At 41.4% G+C, this 18,874-nt stretch overlaps 1 protein-coding gene across 5 annotated transcripts in view; it reads left to right on the top strand.

Annotated features, from left to right (window-relative positions):
- Window positions 1-62: 62 nt before the first annotated feature.
- Window positions 63-18,874, top strand: part of LOC108885085 (enhancer of polycomb homolog 1) — a 31,606-nt gene continuing 12,794 nt past the window's right edge. Inside the window, exons 1-12 of one of the 5 annotated variants that reach the window (XM_051066614.1) lie at window positions 63-165; window positions 297-402; window positions 1,196-1,316; window positions 2,164-3,924; window positions 10,844-11,003; window positions 12,718-12,863; window positions 13,300-13,506; window positions 13,853-14,001; window positions 15,282-15,435; window positions 16,698-16,856; window positions 17,010-17,099; window positions 17,317-17,465. In XM_051066614.1, coding sequence (XP_050922571.1) covers window positions 3,772-3,924; window positions 10,844-11,003; window positions 12,718-12,863; window positions 13,300-13,506; window positions 13,853-14,001; window positions 15,282-15,435; window positions 16,698-16,856; window positions 17,010-17,099; window positions 17,317-17,465 — 1,367 coding nt within the window. In that variant the 5' untranslated portion in view covers window positions 63-165; window positions 297-402; window positions 1,196-1,316; window positions 2,164-3,771. Of the gene's footprint in view, window positions 166-296; window positions 403-1,195; window positions 3,925-10,843; window positions 11,004-12,717; window positions 12,864-13,299; window positions 13,507-13,852; window positions 14,002-15,281; window positions 15,436-16,697; window positions 16,857-17,009; window positions 17,100-17,316; window positions 17,466-18,874 lie in introns of all 5 variants that reach the window. The other 4 variants (XM_051066612.1, XM_051066613.1, XM_018679272.2 and 1 more) reach the window with 4 other exon arrangements.

Raw genomic sequence — 18,874 nt, 5'->3', positions numbered from 1 at the left:
AAGTATTAGTATTATTCATGGGTGGGCGGGGGGACCAGTGAGCTCATCCTCCCCGAGCTCTCCACAGGTGATTGGTGGCATTCACCCTCCAATCACAATTCGCCTGCAAAGTGGCTTGGTGGTCAGTTTGGATCTTTCTTGTCGAACTAACCTTAAGCGAACTATGTAAGTTTACCGTCAACGACAGGATATCACTTTCTTTGCCCCAGCTTTTGTTTCCAGTGCCCTTTCACAGCGAGTTAACCGCTCTTTAAAAAAAAAATAATTTAAAAAATTAAATCCGTTTTCCTCTTGAGGCGTCCTAAAGGGAGCTAACCAGCGTTAGCATCGCGCTAGCATGACAACCAGAAGAAGAACTGCCATCATCATCATCATCCTCCCCTGTGGCTTTGCTAGCAGCAGGTAAGTTGCAACTCCAGCTCAAGCTAGTTTTTCACACCGTGTTGTGTTCGTGGGAATCGAAAGTGACGCTTTTCAATTGCGGACAAGTTAGTTGCGAGTTCAGATTAAACTGTTGGCTGTCTGTCCGCAAACTGTTAGCTTACTGGTAAATGCAATGGCGCAGGGTCAGGGTAACTGGGCTAAGCTAGCGTTAGCAGTCTGTCAGTTAGCCTCAGTGTCGCTGTTCCTTGAGTAAACAGCTGTGTCTGGTATTTGGACTCGAAACGAATTATGACCCTGTTAAAAGCTGCTCTGCGATCGGCTTCACGGCGATGCATGCTTGTCGTCCACATTTGCTAAAACGATTTCTTTTTCTTTCTGTCGTGTCCTGCTCTATTTACCCCCTACTCTTCCTTATATGGGTTTGCACTAATGTGCACTCTGAGATGTTGTAGTAACAAAACTTGTTCTACGTTATTAAACACAGTTCAAAGGCAGTCGCGTTTAAAAGAAATCATACTATCATTTGGACAGAAAAAAGAGCAAATGTGGATTTGAGAATGCTAGTGTGGGTGTGTGTGTTGTAGATAATTGTCTAATCTTGCTCCAGATTTACTCCCCGATGATCCCACATATTTCAGTTTATGACTGTAATTAATGCCCAATAGAAAAGTAAATATAAAGTACGACAAGGTGATGCTGAAATATGACTCATCTCTGGAGCTAATAAATCACATTAACCATGTATTTTGAGCAGATTTAATGCTGTTTTCTTTATATTAGCCTGTCTTTCCTGCCACTCTGTGTTTCACAGGCCTCCATTATGGTCTTCAGATGTGAGCCTATTGCTCCCAAAGGGATGATGATTATCATGTCAGCCTACTACATCTGGATCATTCACTCATGCCCACAGGAGTCCTCAGCCACCCCTGCAGGTTATTTTCGCTTCTTATTCTACTAACATAAGACATTAAAATGTGAATTATTTACATATCTTTAGGTCCTGTATGTCATAATGTAAAGAGTAGGAGGCCAGGGTTAAGGCTGTGATGCAAATTGAGACAGACCACCCTATAAATGAATGCACACCTATCTGCCAGACTTTACCTATGGATTTGTTATGTCAAGGGAATCTGAAGAATTTGCTACAGATCCCTAACACTCACATCTAAACAGACAGACTTAGACTTAGACAGCCTAAGTCTAAGTCTGTTAGACAGTCTAAGTCTATCTGTTTAGATGTGAGTGTTAGGGTTCTCTTGCATCATATGCACAAGACACTGTAGCTAACAGGGGGCAAAGAATAAGCTTATTGGTTACTCTCATCCTGCAAGGAGGAAGTTTGTCTTGAGTGAGCTTTCATATTGACTTATACTGGACATAGTTATGTTTTCCATCCGTTTAAAAGTAACTTGCTGTGTGCAGCAAAGTGCCTGGGGGCTAGTGTTGATGTCAAGGCTGCTGCACATACCATTTTTTGAGGAACCAAAGTATGGACCTGGGTTCTCTTTTTTTTACAGGTTACATCCATTGCATTTTAATTAAACATAAAAATGAAGTACAAGCAAAATGTCCACAAGCTGTTGGTCAAAATATTAAGTTGACTTGTCTGAATGTCAAACACATTGCCTTCAGTATTTCAGAAATAATCAACTTTGGAAGGCGGTGACTGTCAATCAGATGCAGTCCTGTGGTTTTAAAAAAACATGAAAAGTAATCAATGGAGAAAGGCAAGACATCTAACATGTCATAAAATGTAAACTTAACATTGCAGTACATCAGTTATGTGCAGGGGGACCTCTTAGGATTCACAATTTGCTCAGTCTTGAAGCTTTTGGGCGACAGTAGAAGAAGACTGTGCAGATTTCCACATGTGACTGCTACAAACAAGAGGATGACGCTACACTGGGATGAAACTACACTTGATCACAAAATGTGACAGTCAGCAAATTAAACTATATTGCCTGTTTCAGTGTATCTTGATTTCTGTTGGCAAGGCTTGAGTTCATGGCTCTGCAACTGTTGTTGTGGTCACAACACCATATAAGGACAATTACAAACAATTATTACAACACTATTGAATACTAGTTACTATTAATAGCCATGCAAAAAAATAATGCACTTGAATTTTCTATAAGACTGCTTGACTTTGTTCTGGTTATGGACTGTTAATATAAAAGATAATTGAATTTCAGAATTTCCAATCTGGCAAGCTTTTGCCATCTGCCAGTTTCACTATTTTAAAATTATTTTCCTTACTGTAACTATGTCATATTATTGGTTTGCAGGGTATGTTGCTCTCCAGTACTGTTTGTCAAGGAATAACTAAAAGAAATTAGCTCAGCTGTAGCCCAAATATATAACTATACATATACGAGAAATATACATTTCTGACACCAAACAACATTATATTACTAAATTGGTGTTTACAGTGCAAACATTTTATTTTAGTTTGTTATCTGATATTTTTTCTACCCTCTATGGGTGCTATAAAGATGTAAATGTTAACCCTTTTTTAAAATCTTTGTCTCACCCTGATTAAATGACCCATGCATCAAAATAAAGGCAAAGCAGAGATAGTTCAGTTGTAGTTGTGTAGATTTGTAACGTTTGTACCACAGGGTGGCGATATTTTCAAAACAATGGCGTCTAATTGGTAGAACATGTGTCATTTTTGGTTGCACATTTATTTTAACACAGGACATAAATTTGAAATTTTGTGTGACTTTGTGAGGTTAAAAATAATCCCATATTGCCTGCCTATGATTGGTGATCGTCCAGAAATATATCCAGAAATATAATGTATTAAATGTTGTGCTGCAGACAGGCGTTCAGATTTTGTTTTTATTTTTATTTATTTGTTTATTTATTTTTAAATAGAGAATAAATATGTTTTCGCACGTCAGCATCAGTCTGGCGAATTATAGGATGAGAACATCCCGAGCCTGGGAAGTTCACGTCCCTTCATCAGCATCCAGCATCTTGCCCCCACCATCGGTATAACCCCCCTCCCTCCTTCCCTCGTACCCCAAGGGTCTCGCGAGCGCGCACGCGTGCGAAACTGCGTGGGAATGGCTGTTTGTGTGATCGAGGGGGTTGGGCCGCTTGGAGCGAGCGGAGGGCTGCATGAGTTTGTAATGTCCGCCATGTTGGCCATGGCGTATTGAACCGGGGAGGAACAGCGGAGCCTACGGAAAAAAGAGACCGACAGAGAGCGACCGAGACCCGGGCCTGCCCGGCTCTGTTCGCGCTGCTACGGACCCAAGCCTGCCCTCAATCGACCGGCTGAATCCCAGAGACCGTCACAGATTCATCCATGAGAACTCGAGGCAGACCTGCTGTTATTCCTAGCAGATCGAATAGATTTATGCTGCAGCTTTTATTATAAAAATGAGTAAACTGTCGTTTCGGGCACGGGCGCTGGATGCTAGTAAGCCTCTACCCGTCTTCCGCTGCGAGGATTTGCCTGACCTGCACGAATATGCCTCCATCAACCGGGCAGTGCCGCAGATGCCAACTGGGATGGAAAAAGAGGAGGAATCGGTATGTTTTTTATTGCTGACCGACTGGTGTTGGATCACTATGGAAGTGTTTTCATATCGAGGGGCGCCGCTATGTTGCCTGCGCAAGCTTGTGCAAAATGGCCGCCATATCTGCTCTTTCGTGCACACGACGGCTCTCGATGAATACAAAATATTCCGACCCCATTTCCACTGCAGTTGTCATTATAAGGGTGTAGCGGTTTGATATTTTATTCGTGAGCCGTGTTGTGTGCATTTGTTTCACCTGAAATTGCGCCCGAAAGCACAAAGGAGTCACGTGACATTTATCTGTTCCACCATTTTGTTGACTTTCTCTCTGGTAAAGGCAAGCGAGGATAGGCCTTGAACGTGGTGTGCTTTCCGTGAATAACTGCCAGGGGGCGACACTGAGCCCACCAGCTCGGTTTGACAGCTAGGTGTTGCGTGTTGACAGCTCCAGCTCTGCCATGTGTGCTGCACACTGGCTGCACTCAGCATCTCTTGTTTGGCGGAGAACACAGAGAGAAAAATCAGATTCTGTTCTCTGTTTAACATACATCCTCAGGGTTTGCACAGGGGCATTGGAGCATAATGTGTTATGACATGCATGGTATGGCGATGATAGTGTATTAGATGCGGCTTCATTCACGTTTCCAACATGACATCTGGTTTTGATTCGGTGCGTGCTTCTTTCCCTGTGTGGTTCGTCAACAGTTTTGTGTTTAGTAAATTTATTTTGTAAAGTTTATACACGTCTGTGGGTTGAGGGCATGTAAATATTAAGAGTTTATTTAATCATTTCGATGGTTTGGTGTTTAAAGCTAAAAACATTTTGGATAATATGGAGTTTGTCTACTGTTTATTTTAGTTTATTGAATATCTGCCCATTTATTTTTCGGTATACTAGATTGATATTATAAGTTGTTCCTATTCAAATCACATTTGACTATAAAATAATTTGCATTGTGCCTGTAGGTAGATTATGTAAAATCATATAACTCATTTGAATGACAGCTTGTCATGTTGGATAAGGCTCAGATATTGCCTCTACAAATCAAATAGGGTCACTGTAGTCATTCCACTTTCATCTGCTGCTCACTCTGTACAAAAGCTTTTCCTACTAACCCTCTTGATTTACAGCTTTTACATGACCTGCTGATTTGTTAGATTATCAATGGATTGTGTAATGTAGCTGTCAGTTGATTGCTGGTCATTATTGCTGGTTGTAGACAATGCATTAATTGCCAGTATATTATCTGGTGTTTATTACCTCTCTTGGCCTGCTCTGCTGAATTCCTCTCCATAACCTTATCAGCAGGCGAGCCCCCTCCATGCCTCCAAGATGCCTCAGCAGACACAAACACAAGGAAAGCACAGACAGGGACCCGCAAAGTCAGCAAAAATCCCCCGCCGGCCCTCCCCCTCCTACTGTACACATGCACACAGCGGCATTACATAACAGAGTGACAGAAGAGATAAAGAGGACAGTTTTACTACAAGGCTGTGTGTGGCTTAGCTCCCTGACCCACATCCTGTCCAGCAACAATGGAGCATTGCAGTGTCTGACTGAGTGGCCACAAGCTGGCCTAAGAATTATGTTGATTGGAAAAGCGAGTAAGCACACTTTGCAAGGCGCTAGTATTGATCACAGTAACATTCATAAAAATATACTTCCTTTATTTGACCCACCATTTCTACTGTCAAGGTGCAGGGTTTGGCAGTAGGAAGAATATATCTTGTTTTGGGAATAAGCTGAATCTGTAACTGATAGATCTTGTGTTTTGGCTCATTTAAATCACTAAACAAGTGCCGTTGTATGTCTGCCTCATCAGCATTCATGGTGTCAAACCAGAAAAAAATAACCTTTTAAAGCACAGTTTGTGTGCCATCAGTAGTTGCAGAGGAACTGGAAATATGGTTCTTCATTAACTAATAATCCGTATTTGCAGTGTTGTACACAGCAGGGAGCAATTCACCTGCTGTGCTTCACTGTGGCGTTTTAACAGACATCACATGGTCATATGTTCTGTTGTAAGACTTTGTATTTCAGTGCTGTGTTGCACTTTGTAGAATCAGAACACAGCACAATGAGTACCTATTGTCACCATGAGAGTGAATAGTAGGAACATTTTGTCCTATCATCTAATCAGGGAGTCTGTAATATTTTTTGCTTAGTTAAATTAGCAAAGATTCAGTGAGTCCAGTTCAGAGGAGCAGGTGTAGGAGAGTCAGGGAAGTATCTAAATGGCCAGTGTAGGAAGGGCACAAGAAGAAATAAGCAAAATGTCTCACTAATGTTTCCGTCAGATGCAGATTCTCTCTCAAATGAATACAGGCCCTATGTTTTTGGAAAAGGAGTAAATATGTGCTTTTATGTGTTTACCTTAAATTCTACAATCACCGTGGAACTCGGTGCCACAATGACCACATGAATGAAAGCAACACACAGTTGTTACTGTTTCATAGTGTTGCATGTTTTGCTCCTTGTGTGACATCATTTTGGTCTTTTGTGGTAATTTATTAAGGACAACATAGATTCTACTTTGAATTATTGATGTTGTAAAACATCAGTCACGTCTTCTCTGAGTTGTTTCAGATGTGAAGGAATGCAATGGTAGCTTGTCATGTTTCTTTTGGCTGCTTGTTATTTTGATTGCATGTATGGCAGTACTCTGGATTTTAATGCCTTGACTCACTGAGCAGATCACCATCCTCAAGACTTCCTCTGGTCAGCATGAGCTGAAAACACCTGCCGAAGGCCACACTTTTGTTGCCATGGCAACTTTTATTGGAGTCGTCTATTTTTCTTGGGAACATTTAATGGAAGGAACGGATGGTGCTGTGAAAAACAGATTTTCATTTGTCTCTATCTGCATCTGTGGCCGTGACAGAAAGCAGCATTGCTGCTGTGAAGTCCTAGAACATTTGGTGTAGTAAGAAGAAGAGAGTTAGAGGTTCGATATTAGTTTGTGTTTTTGGTGTGAGTAGTCAGGGATTACCCCATAGTCAGGGGTGGCAGCATTTCTTCCTACTGTGCATCTATGAACAGCCAGTATGGAGTATTCTCCTTACGTGTCCCTCAGCCCTTTGTTATTTTTTTATCTGGGAAAAATGAGAATAACTGAGAACAATTCAGTGATTCAGCATGGACTAAAAGAATGAGGCTTTTTCTGAAGCAAATGTACATGAGTGACACATGAACTTTTAAATTTTGATTACAACAGATAGTTCCAATAGCTCCTAGAATAACCTAGTTTGCTCATTCCTATGTGCCATTCACAAAAGCCCTTTATCCCTCAGTTCCTCAGCAGAGGAAATCCCAGGCTGTGAACCATAGTTGTGAGGATCACAGCTGCGAAAGATCAGGATATCTTTAGGTTAGAGGCGGCTCAGGGAGGCCTGCTGCAATCTGCCAAGCTGATATCCTCTACAGAAGTGTGCAAGGCAGGTCTGGCCCAGGCTCAGGTTTAATTGGTTCCTTACGTGCACTCTTTATGCAGGTTCTTTGACTCTCTAAACTCAGGGTTCATCAGCGTGTCAGGATGCAGGGTTCACAGAGGGCATTTTTTGCAGAGGAGTTTGATGAGTTGCACGAGAGAACAAATCCAAATCCTGTCTGTTAACCATTGGTTCATAGAGTTTATATAAGATCACGTCATATCAGCAAACAACACCTCGATGAAGCAATAGGCTGTCCTTGTGTTTGCCAGCCTCTGTTTGTCATTGGAGAGTTGTAACTACTGGCCACACAACCATGACAGGTGGCTGTCGCTGAGTAATGGTGCATGCAGAATTTAAGGATGTTTGGTAGACATATTTCAAGGGTTGGTTTCCTCTGGGTGCAGGTTTGGTTAACTGGAAATTGCCTGAAGGCTTGAGTCTGAGTGTGAACAGTTGCATGTCTGCTTATTTTAGACATTAAAACCCACTGCAATGATATTAAGCTGAACCAGTGTGGTAAATATTTTGGTGTACACATGCCCATCACTACATATTAAAAAGTTTCACTCACCAGGATAAGGACATTTTATTAAACCATTTATTTTTCAGTTTGCTTATAATCATTGGTTAAAGCTAGAAATATGCTCAAAATAAAATTGATTTTGCTGTGTTCTCAGCTGTCAGACTGCTATTAAATATAAAGCTGAGGCAATACTAAGTATGCTTTTGCAACCAAACTGTGTGTGCAAAGCTTACTTTTTAAAAAAAAACACAATTAAAGTTGCAAGATCTGGGGAAGGAGAACCACAGCCTCTGCAGTTTTAGACCAAGGGTTTTTAGACTGGCTAAGCAAGGGGTAGTTAAATGTATGATCACACGAAACTGGTGGCTAATTGCAGGCGGGTGTGCATTTGTGGGCAGTGAACAACACTGTGCAAAATTCTTGACAAGTTTGGCCAGGCAGTCTGCACACACTGCAACACTGAAGCCAAATACAGCACTTTGTTTTTGTCCAAAACCTGTGATTTGCATGTGCCAACATGCCAAAAGTTGTTGTATTTGGAGTAGTGTGCCACCTTAAGTTGCTGATTACAAATTATGAGTGTTTTGTGAATAGATGGCAGTTTGTGGTATTTGTATGTTTATGTCCCAAACTCACTTAGAGCCACCAACAGAAGGTTGGGCTTCAGTGGATGATGGATGTTGCCTGAGTTCTCCCAGATGAAAACATTTTGCTTGAGTCCCAAAGATTCTGGAGGTTAAGTTCACAATGATCCAGTTGACACAATAAGCTATTCTCTTTGTGTTTTGGTTGTAGAGAAAGTACAAAGCTGGGCTTGTTGATAAGCTTACCAGGGGCAGATGGTTCAGCTCTGGACACATGCTGTGTCCTTTCATGCCAGCTCACAGCTCTGGTATGGTTCTCCTGTTACTCCACGCTGAGCTCCTCATGGGTTTGGATTATACTTAAGGGCCCAACCACTTAAAACTCCCACACTAACAGCGAAGTGTCTAAAATTGAACAGTTTTCGGGTAATGGGAAAATTAGCTATGTACAGATATGGTTTCTGTGATAGTCAAATTTGCCAGCCACAATTGGTATGTCATTGAGCACTGACCCATGTCTCAAAATCCACCCAAGTAACTTGTGAAAAAAGTGTGTAATGTGTAAAATGAGTAGGAGCCTTGTTAAAATACTTGTTGGAGAAAGATTGGCCTCAGTCTGTTTGACTGGATTGGCCATCTGTTGCATCAACCACTGAGAACAGGCCTGTAAAGATTTTGTATTGCACAGGGAGCATACATTTCTAATAAGCAGCAGTGGCTTTGATGCAAATGGCATTACAAGGGCTTAAAATAGGTTTATGCTCACATTATAACTATTCCACACGAAAAATGTTATATGTAATGTAATGTAATGTAATATGTAAGTAATATGTTATTCAGGCAAGTTTTCAGCAGTATGTGTTTTAGAAGAAGAGAGATTAATACTGGTGTGTTATTCTTCTTAACATCACATTTTAGGTGACCATTATCAGATTACATAATGAGAAAACATGCCGTGCTTGCAGAGTTCAAAAGTCAAACTGTCTGACTCATTTGCCAGAGTTCTTTGTCTGTGCTGCCAAGTTAGTTAAAGCACCAGATTTGTTTCTTGAGAAACTTGCAAGTATTTCTATCCACAATTCCACAGTTCAGAATGTGCAACAGCATTTCTATAACTGTATTTCTGTTGTAACTTTTAAGGACAGATTGTCTTTCCAACTAACTTTGTTACTTCCTCAAGATGAGAGATGTGGCAAATAAAAACAATGAGTCACTGTTGTGATAGTAGGGTTACCTGTGCATGGCTCAAAATCACGTCTTTGCCAGAAAACACATGCTTTCAAGTGCAACTACTCTGACTGAATCTTACCTCTGTGTACTCTCAGTGGATTGACACACCACATCCACATTGTCTTTAGCCTGCGTGTCTCATAGGCACACCATGTTCAATGCCTCAATACCATCCTTCGAATGATGACTCATTTCTCTGAGATGCAGTGTCGTGAGCTCTCTGATTTTGTGTGTGTGTGTACGTGTATGTATGTGTGTAGAGGCATAACATACTATGACGAGTAGTATGCCTAGACAGATGAGATTAGGTTGAAAAAATAAGAGCAAAGAAAGAGACATTGGAAGATAATCAGTTCAAGGAAATGATAAAAATTGAGTAGAGATGTGACTGTGGGACCCTTGTCCTGTTTTGAAATGCTGTGTTTTTGACATCATGTCTTGCATTAATTTCAATGGACAGGCTCTAATTCCCCTTACATGATTTAGGACTAATACTAAGACGAAAGAAAACAAAACTAGTAGTAGTAACTCATTTCCATCTGTAAAGTTTTTTTTTGTTTTTAATTTTTTTGAAACATTTTACAGCCACTTCCCCACTCAGCTTCTGCAGCATATTATGCAAACAAACTATACTCCTAGTCCAGTGAGAAGTTTGAATTGTAGTCTCTCTTTATGTGAGATGCCATTTTCCTGTGATTGTGGTGAGGCTTGTGTGGAGTGACCTTAAGATTCTGCTCTACAAACCACATTAATTAACCTATAAGCACAGTTAAGTCCTGTACTGTAATTCTACTTGTTTGTGATTGTTGTGTTTTCTGAAAGAGACTGGCTTTCTGTGTATCTGGAAACTAACCAACAATTCATTAAACTCATGATAAAACAGCTGTATTTTTCATCAACTAAAGCTTGCTCATCTTTATTCTCATTACTCTCCAGTGTATTTAATTATTAGTGCATGTCCATGTAATGAAATGATGAGAAAAACCATTTCTATCCACTAGTATGTCCTAATATTCACTTTACCGTGCTTGTGTGAGCATGTCTCTTGGGTGGGGGGAATAGTATTCAACTAAATCAAGTAAAGAATTTCTGAAGGAAGTCTGCAGAGCTTCTCAAATTGCAGCCAGTCTGTTTTCAACAGCTGTTTTCTTTCCTTCTTCTAGGAGCACCATCTCCAGCGGGCCATCTCAGCACAGCAGGTATATGGCGAGAAGCGGGACAACATGGTTATCCCTGTCCCCGAGGCAGAGTGCAACATCACGCACTACGAGTCTCTCTACCCCGGGGAGTTCAAGATGCCAAAGCAGCTTATTCACATACAGCGTGAGTAGCAATGCTGCTTTGCAACAGGATTATCCTCTTAGCTGTGTTAGTGGTCTGTGAGCACGTGGTGATGTTGTTGCTGTGTGGATGCACTGGGTGTGTCTGATGGTTTCACAGGGTTCGGGCTGCTGATTGAGAGATTTGCATGTTAGAGTTTGGGGGTAACAATGGTGTAGTTAAACCAGGGCACACATGGATACTAATGGAGCTAACGTTTGTATAAAAGAAAGAGCATATAGTTTCATATAGACAGTTTTTAAATACTGAAAATTGCTAGCATATGTGGATAATTAAACCCAGCAGTGTTGCAGCTTTACATGTGAAAAATACATGTTGACACTCTGTGGGTAATGTGGTTGTTGTCTCTAGAGGCTCTGATAGCAGATGTGTGATATCACAGATGCCTTGTCTGAAAGGCTTGACCAGTCTCCATGGGTGATACATATGAGGGGGTAGGTTATTGGTGAAGAAAGACAAGCTCATTTTACTGACATTATGCTCCATTTAAAACTGAATTCGGTTTTTTAAAAAAAGCTGCTTTCTATCACCCCTGTTGTCACACATCCCTATAAATACACACATCCAAAAATACACAATTGGCAGCAACTGGTCAACAATGTCATGATGCTGCTTGAACTTTGTGTATGTGTGGTTTTTCTTTTGCAATGACCGCATCAGTTCAGAGAGAACAACATTAAATAAACAAACAAACTGGAAGTCAGAATAAGGAAGTAGTTCTCAACAAGAATATTAGAACAAATGCTGTTTGTTTGGCATATACTGCTGCCATTAAATGTTTAGATTTGGAACAAGGAAATTTGAGGGACCACTGTCGCAGATATTTTCACCATAATCTTGCAGTTCAATTTTTCTGTTACCTAACAGTTTAAATATGGGGTGGAGAGAGAGAGAATAATGCATACCTTTCCAAATGCTTCAGGTTTTGACAGGTTAACGTGTTGATTATAGTGGGGCTCTGATAGTGACAGTGCAGTAAACCTACTTTTTTCTCATCCTGGGGTCGCAGTAGCTGATGGATTACAACAGACAACCACTTTCCTCATTTTACCACACTCTAATATGTTATTGTCTGGAGAATCTCCAGGCCATTTCTGGAGATTCTGGCCAGACTGACTGGCAGGACAAAAGAACCAACTCACAGGCAATATTTATGAGCAAGTGGCTGGTTAAGTTCCCAGCCTGGGTACTGGTGTTTGTCCTGAAGCACTGCTTTATTGAGTTGGTAAAGGCACAGAACCAAACACAGCACAGTGCTTTGTTATGATAAAATGGTGTGTTTATTTTTTGAATAACATTTGGCAGCAATTGTCAGAAGTTAAAGACTTCATACCCAATGGCTTATATTTAATGGCTTTGCTTGAAATGTACTTCTGCTAAATACAAATTACTCTGCATTATGAAATCATGACATGGTGTTATGTTTCCTAATAAGGATATTTTCATCTTGGTAACATGCCATAGAATTTATGAAAAATGTGAGTTTACTAGTGAAAGATAAAATGACATGTGAAATACTGTATGTCTGATTATTTGACACTAAATCACTGCGTTCCTGCACATTGCTGCCTGCTCTAATAGTGTTTATAGCAGTCAAGTTGTGTTTAGTTGAGACTGACCTGCTCCTGGTGATGCCCTCTGAAATAATGTAGCCCAGGTCTATCCCTCCAGTAACCAACTCTTCTCTGCCTCACAGCTTTCAGTTTGGATACAGAGCAGCCAGACTACGACCTAGATTCAGAGGATGAGACTTTTGTGAATAAGCTGAAGAAGAAAATGGAAATCACCGCCCTGCAGTTTGAAGAAATGATAGACCGACTGGAGAAAGGCAGTGGTCAGCAGGTATTTGTCACCATGTGTGGGGGAAATTACTAGTTTGTATGGTATTTGCACAAACACATGATTGGCTTTACTTTACGCAGAGTAAATAAGCACACAGAGACGGTCAGTCTCAGTCCTAGGTTTCTTGAATAGTTTTGGAAAAGCTGGAAAAGCTTTTGTGATCTCTAACTAATAAGAAAGCTACTTAAATTCATAGAACTATCAAACTTAAAAGAATGAGTTTATGAGGAGTTCCTCAAGGCAACACAACTCCACCACCACACTGCTGAAAGCTAAAACGCTTAAAAAGACAGCAGGTTGTTCAAAACACCTGGCTCCTGTTTTGTTTTTATGTCTTTATCATACGTGGGGCATGTGTATACTCATTAAAATTATTTTCAGAGTGCCGTGACACTTAACATTGCACTGGCTTGGTCACTCCTCTGTTGCTCTGCAGCTCGTAAGCCTGCAGGAGGCCAAACTGCTGCTGAAAGAGGATGATGAGCTGATCAAGGAGGTGTTCGACTACTGGAGCCGCAAGAGGAAAACCTGCAAGGGCGGCTCCCTCATCCCCAACGTCAAGCAGGAGAAGAGGGATGGCTCTAGCACCAGCGACCCCTATGTGGCCTTCCGCCGACGGACAGAGAAGATGCAGACCAGAAAGGTGTGTGGCCAGGAGAATGAGGCACACAGCAAGACAAATGGAAGAAGTTGTGCTGTTGTACCTGCTGCATGCAGATTATGGTCTCTCTGTGGTTTCACAGTGGGAAACTTGACCTTTATTTCAAGGACAGTTGTCTGCCAAAGCTATAATACTGTTCTATAGGTATCTGTCTGATGTGGACATAACTTTAAATCCAGCTTTGATGCATAGGTTGACCTTATTACCTGAAAGTCAAAGGTCTAAAAAATTACTAAAAGTTTCAGTGACTTGATCTCAGAAAAAGTTTGACTATAAATGGGAATACTTGCATTGTTGCACGTCTGAATCATCACTGTTCCGTTTTCAGAATCGAAAGAATGACGAGGCATCGTATGAGAAGATGCTGAAGCTGCGCAGGGACCTGAGCCGAGCTGTCACTATCCTGGAGATGATCAAGAGACGGGAGAAGAGCAAGAGGGAACTGCTGCACCTCACACTGGAGATTGTGGAGAAGAGGTAAAAGACCAGCGTGTGAAATTTGCCCAGAGAGTTTGGCAGTGGTTGTTATGGCTGTCTGCACTGCATCAACGATCTTGTTAGGCAACTAGCTGCTATTGGGAGGCTTTTTCATAGGGATTTAGGATGCAGTAGTATGAGGAAGTGAATGCTTAATTTGTCTGATTGGATGACAGATGTTCATGAACGGATAATATTCTGTTTTGCAGCTGTGCCCTCGATCTGTCTCTCCAGGAGTGGTTTGGGAATGGTTTCTGATACGGTTAAAAAAACACTACATGTTTATCCCCTTCGAGCTGAGATGGTTACGATGTCAGACCTTTACTACACGTGGTGTTTTGGATGGCTTATGTGGTTAACCTACATGTTTGATTAGGCTGTTGTTTACTCATCAAGTTGAAATCCCATTTAAAGGCCGTTAGGACACTTGTCTGCAAGACTGATAGCATTAAAGAGGCGACCGCAAATTTTCTGTAAAGTCAGGCTCCGCTGCTTGTGTTAATTGGGGGCATAGTTATGTTTTGCATGCATTATCAATTTAGAGTTCACCCTGTTTATTCAGTAGTGTCAGGAGCAAATTAGCTCTCTGTCACTGTTGGAGTTTTTCCCAGTCTTTTAGGCAGTACACTGGACTATAAGTTTGTCTTATTTTGTATATTTAATACATTTTTTTTATCTTCCAAGTTTCATTTTGAATTGATCTACCCCCCCCCCACCCACCCCCAGTGGAGCCTTTGCGATCCATCTAAACATGACATCCGAATGGAATGAATTTCCTCTGAAAGTAGCTGTCAGTGTGAGCTTAAATTGGACTCTTCTCCTTGAAGTGCTTTTGATTTGTAGTGACATTTCAATTTCCTCTTGTTATCCCGGCCTGGTTTTCTGCCTGCGCATCACTGCCAGTGTTCACTCCCAGATTGGACCACTCTATTCTGAGTAGATAGCTTTTCCAGCCCCACTACATGATATTACGCTGGTGTAGAGTGACCCAGGTGTACTGCATGGTGTGTTTAGTGTCACAGTAGTGTGTTTTGGGCTGTTTTTATGCACTGAATTTCAGTTTCTGTTTCCTGTCTGACCACAGCTGTATGGTCTTGACAATTAAGTATTTATTAGTAATATATTATTATATTATTATAAGTATAACAACATACATTATGCACAGGTTTCTCCATATTTTATACTATACTTTTAATACTGAAAGTGACATGCAGCTGCTTGGGAAATTTGTCCCCTTTTATATTCACTAAATCCTCTACACTTCTCTCCGTGTTTATCAGGAATGCAATGCCAGACTTTGGCAGTGAGGTGATGGCAGAGGCACTGGCGCAGCGGGCTCTTGTGAAGCCTGTCTACACCATCCCTATCATTCCCCTGTCCAGCAGTAACCAGTACAGACACCAGGACCACTTGGACATGAAGGACTACAAAAAGGTAAGGCCATTACGCATTCACAACACACTAGCTTCTTCTAATGAAGGTCAGGAACAGTGTGGAAAATGATTTCCATCCTTTCAGCTCTTGATGAGTGTGGGTGTTGGAACAGTATGTCTGCAGAAGTATGGGAAATGTTATTGACTTTGCATTTGTCCTTTGCCTGAATCAATTCACACACTGATGATGGCTGAAATGAATAGCTGTATAATGCAGCGTACTGTACCTCACATTGAACACCAACTCAAATGAGAGCATGGCATTTTCAGTGTTAGAAAGGTGCATAAGTTGAAATGGCAACCAGGTGCTATTTATTGAAAATCATTTTGATACTGGAAGTACATTACTGATTTTTTTAAATGGGTAAACAATGTTAAAAAAAGTTTTTTGTGAATGCATAACTTTCTTTACAGGAAGAAAATTCCTGTAATAAAACATATTTAAAATGTATATACATGATAAGTATTAGTAAAGTAAGTAATTTTACTATACTCGCCCTAATCCAGTCAGTTGTTATGTCATTATGTCATTGGGGGGGAGGGTACATGGTTTATGTGCTGACTTCTTCAAATACAAAAACATTTAATACAAGGCTGAGTTGCCATATGCTTCGATAATGTAGTACTTCATTACACAGCACCATTGTGAACTCAGTGTCACCTCTTCTCATTATAACTTCATTAGGTCCAGTGTCCAACAACCCTCTCACTGCCCTGCAGGGAGACAACAATTTCCCACTTTTCTTCCGCTCCCTTTTCCTCTACCAGCTGGTTGACTTTTCCCTTTTGTTTACAGACGCTCAGTTTTAGTTTAACTCTGCCCCCTCCTCTCATCACTCCAACCCTCGTTTCTTCCATTGATTTGACACAGCAGTTCTTCACTGTAGAGTCCCTGCCTCTCTGTTTGCTTTGTCCTCTACATCTAAGGATTGAATAGGATCTGACTAATCCTAGTAGAGTTGGAGTCTGTTCAGACAGGGAGGGGTCATCCCACTGGGGAAGTTGGGGTGAACAGTGGCGCAGGGTAGATTGAGGAGGGGGGAGGACAGCCATCTGGCTAGGCAGTGACATCTGGCACGTGCTACCATCTGCATATCAATGGCCTCTTTTACTCACTGTTGTTTCTACACACACACTCACACCCATGCATAGACCACCAACACTAGACTGCCACCAACAGTATTGCTTTGCATCTTGAAATGCCTTTCTAATTACACAGACTGTAGTATAAACATTTTAACTGTTGCCTTCACTTCTTCACAGCCGGAGAAGACAGAGGCAGTGCGAACCAAAAGGAAATATGAAAAGAAACCTAAGATTCCTCCTCTGTCAGCACCTCAACATTCAGGGCCCTCGGTGTTCAATCCCAAGGACCTCAATCAGTACGATTTCCCCAGCTCAGACGAAGAACCATACTCACAGGTAACATGTTTTTGTCTCAGCTGAATGTGAATGATTCATCTCTAATCTCAGAATCATTCTTGGCTAGTAATGTACTGATAATGCCAGGTGTAGAAAAGTCTATGGTTTCCAGTCCGAAGCACTTTATTTACTTGAGCTGTTATTATTGTATAGATCCATTCAGGTTCCTCAGAGGCAGAAGAGGAGAATGACCCAGATGGCTGCTATGCGTTCAGAAGGAAGGCCGGCTGTCAGTACTACGCTGTGAGTGGCCTCCTGTGACTCCCGTGTTTCTATTTATAGTGCCAACAGCAGGCTGACCAGTCTGGCTGCCCTGGCTGTTAGTCTTCCACACTCTGCTGGACAGAACAATGCAATAATGACAGACTCCCCCTTGTTTTGTTTTCAATTCCTTTAGTCACTCTTAATTTTTATTTCCCCTATTTTCTCTTTCTTTATCTCCTCTTTCATCTTCCCTCAGTCTCGTCCAGATCAGAGTGGCAACTGGCCCTGGGTAAGCCCAACAGAGGGCGGGCTTGGCGACTTACGCTTCCGCTACTGTCTGACCTCGTTGAACATGCCGCGGCGCTGCATAGGTTTGGCACGGCGCCGTGTGGGCAGAGGGGGCAGGTGAGTTCAGTCTAGCTGTTTGGTGTTTGCTGAGATTTGATCAGTGATGCTTCGATTCTTTTGCAGGTACACGGGCAAAATGGAAGTGGATTCTTTCCAGGTCTTGAACGTTCGGCTAGATAAAAAACAAAAAAAAGATCACTCGTGATGTATGCATAGCTTCATGTTTTGTGAACCACCAATGTGACATTTGTGAAGTAAAGAATAAGTAATGTGAAATGATCGAGATGTTGCACAGGTGCTGTTTGCATTTATTGTATTTGTGTTACACCAAAATACACAAATTCAGTCAAGAAAACGAAATCTGAGAAAATGTGGAAATATGAAATGAAATGTGTGTAGGAATCCTGCCAATACCAATACTGAGCTGGGGAAATTCAGCCAAGTGTTGGCTGTAGCTGCCGAGGTTGTTTACCATACCAGCTCTTTGGCAGGTTACCAGCCATCATTTGGCAGGCACATTCTATTATAAATATCAAGATGGCTGGTAAAATGATGAACATGACAATCCCATTTTGGGATTCACCTGCCACTGTGGCCTGTAGACAAATCAGAAAACTTAGCTTCCGCTGAGTTTGAACAGCAGCATGTCCTGCAGCTTTGTCTGATATCTCCTCACTAATTACACCAATGATTGAATAAAGCACAGCGACTGGAGGAGTTAGCCAGCGGCTTCCACAGGTGTTGTCGTGGAGACCGACTAGCGATTAGCGATGATCTGTTTCTGTTTGCTGTCAACTTTATCACCTGTCCCAAGGGAGACTGAAGGACTGTTCTGTCTTATCTTCTTCAATATGATGTGTACTTATGTTAGTGATATTTGATCATGTTAGAAGACATGGAGCTTAGTATGTTTGTTTAGCTACGCTGGCTGTGTGCCTATAGGGACTGCAGTGCTGTTCGGTCCATTTGCTGTTCTTTCCGTCACTTTGGGTCCAGAGTTAAATGTCTCAACGAGGATTTCTGTGAAATTTAGTACAGACATGCTTTAGTGTATCCTTATGACTTTAGTAATTTCCTGACATTTTAAATAGGTAACAACATGGCCTTTCCTCTGACACCAGCCGAAGGCCAAACTAAAAAATTTTACTCTACAAATAGTGAGGCTCTAGAATAGCAAAAAAACAGTCATCTCTCTTTTTCTGGATTTTAATAAGCATTACAGCCGTGTGGTGGTGAGCTCAGAGTTATGTTCCATTACATAAGTGTTCTGTTCTGTACCCTTGGTAGAACTGCATGTTTCTGCCCTGTTTTTGAGCAGTACTATGCTATATTTGGTACTGCCCCCCTGGACATTATAATTTGATGACTTGTATGCAAGGAATAGCTACACTTGTGCAATAGTCCAGTCATAACCAAGGGTGTTGATGTTGTAATGTTCTGATAATGGCTCCAGCATGTTTTTCATT

The sequence above is a fragment of the Lates calcarifer genome, linkage group LG24 (genome assembly GCF_001640805.2).
Source record: "Lates calcarifer isolate ASB-BC8 linkage group LG24, TLL_Latcal_v3, whole genome shotgun sequence".
NCBI lineage: Eukaryota > Metazoa > Chordata > Actinopteri > Centropomidae > Lates > Lates calcarifer.
This window is presented reverse-complemented; position numbering and strand designations above follow the sequence as displayed.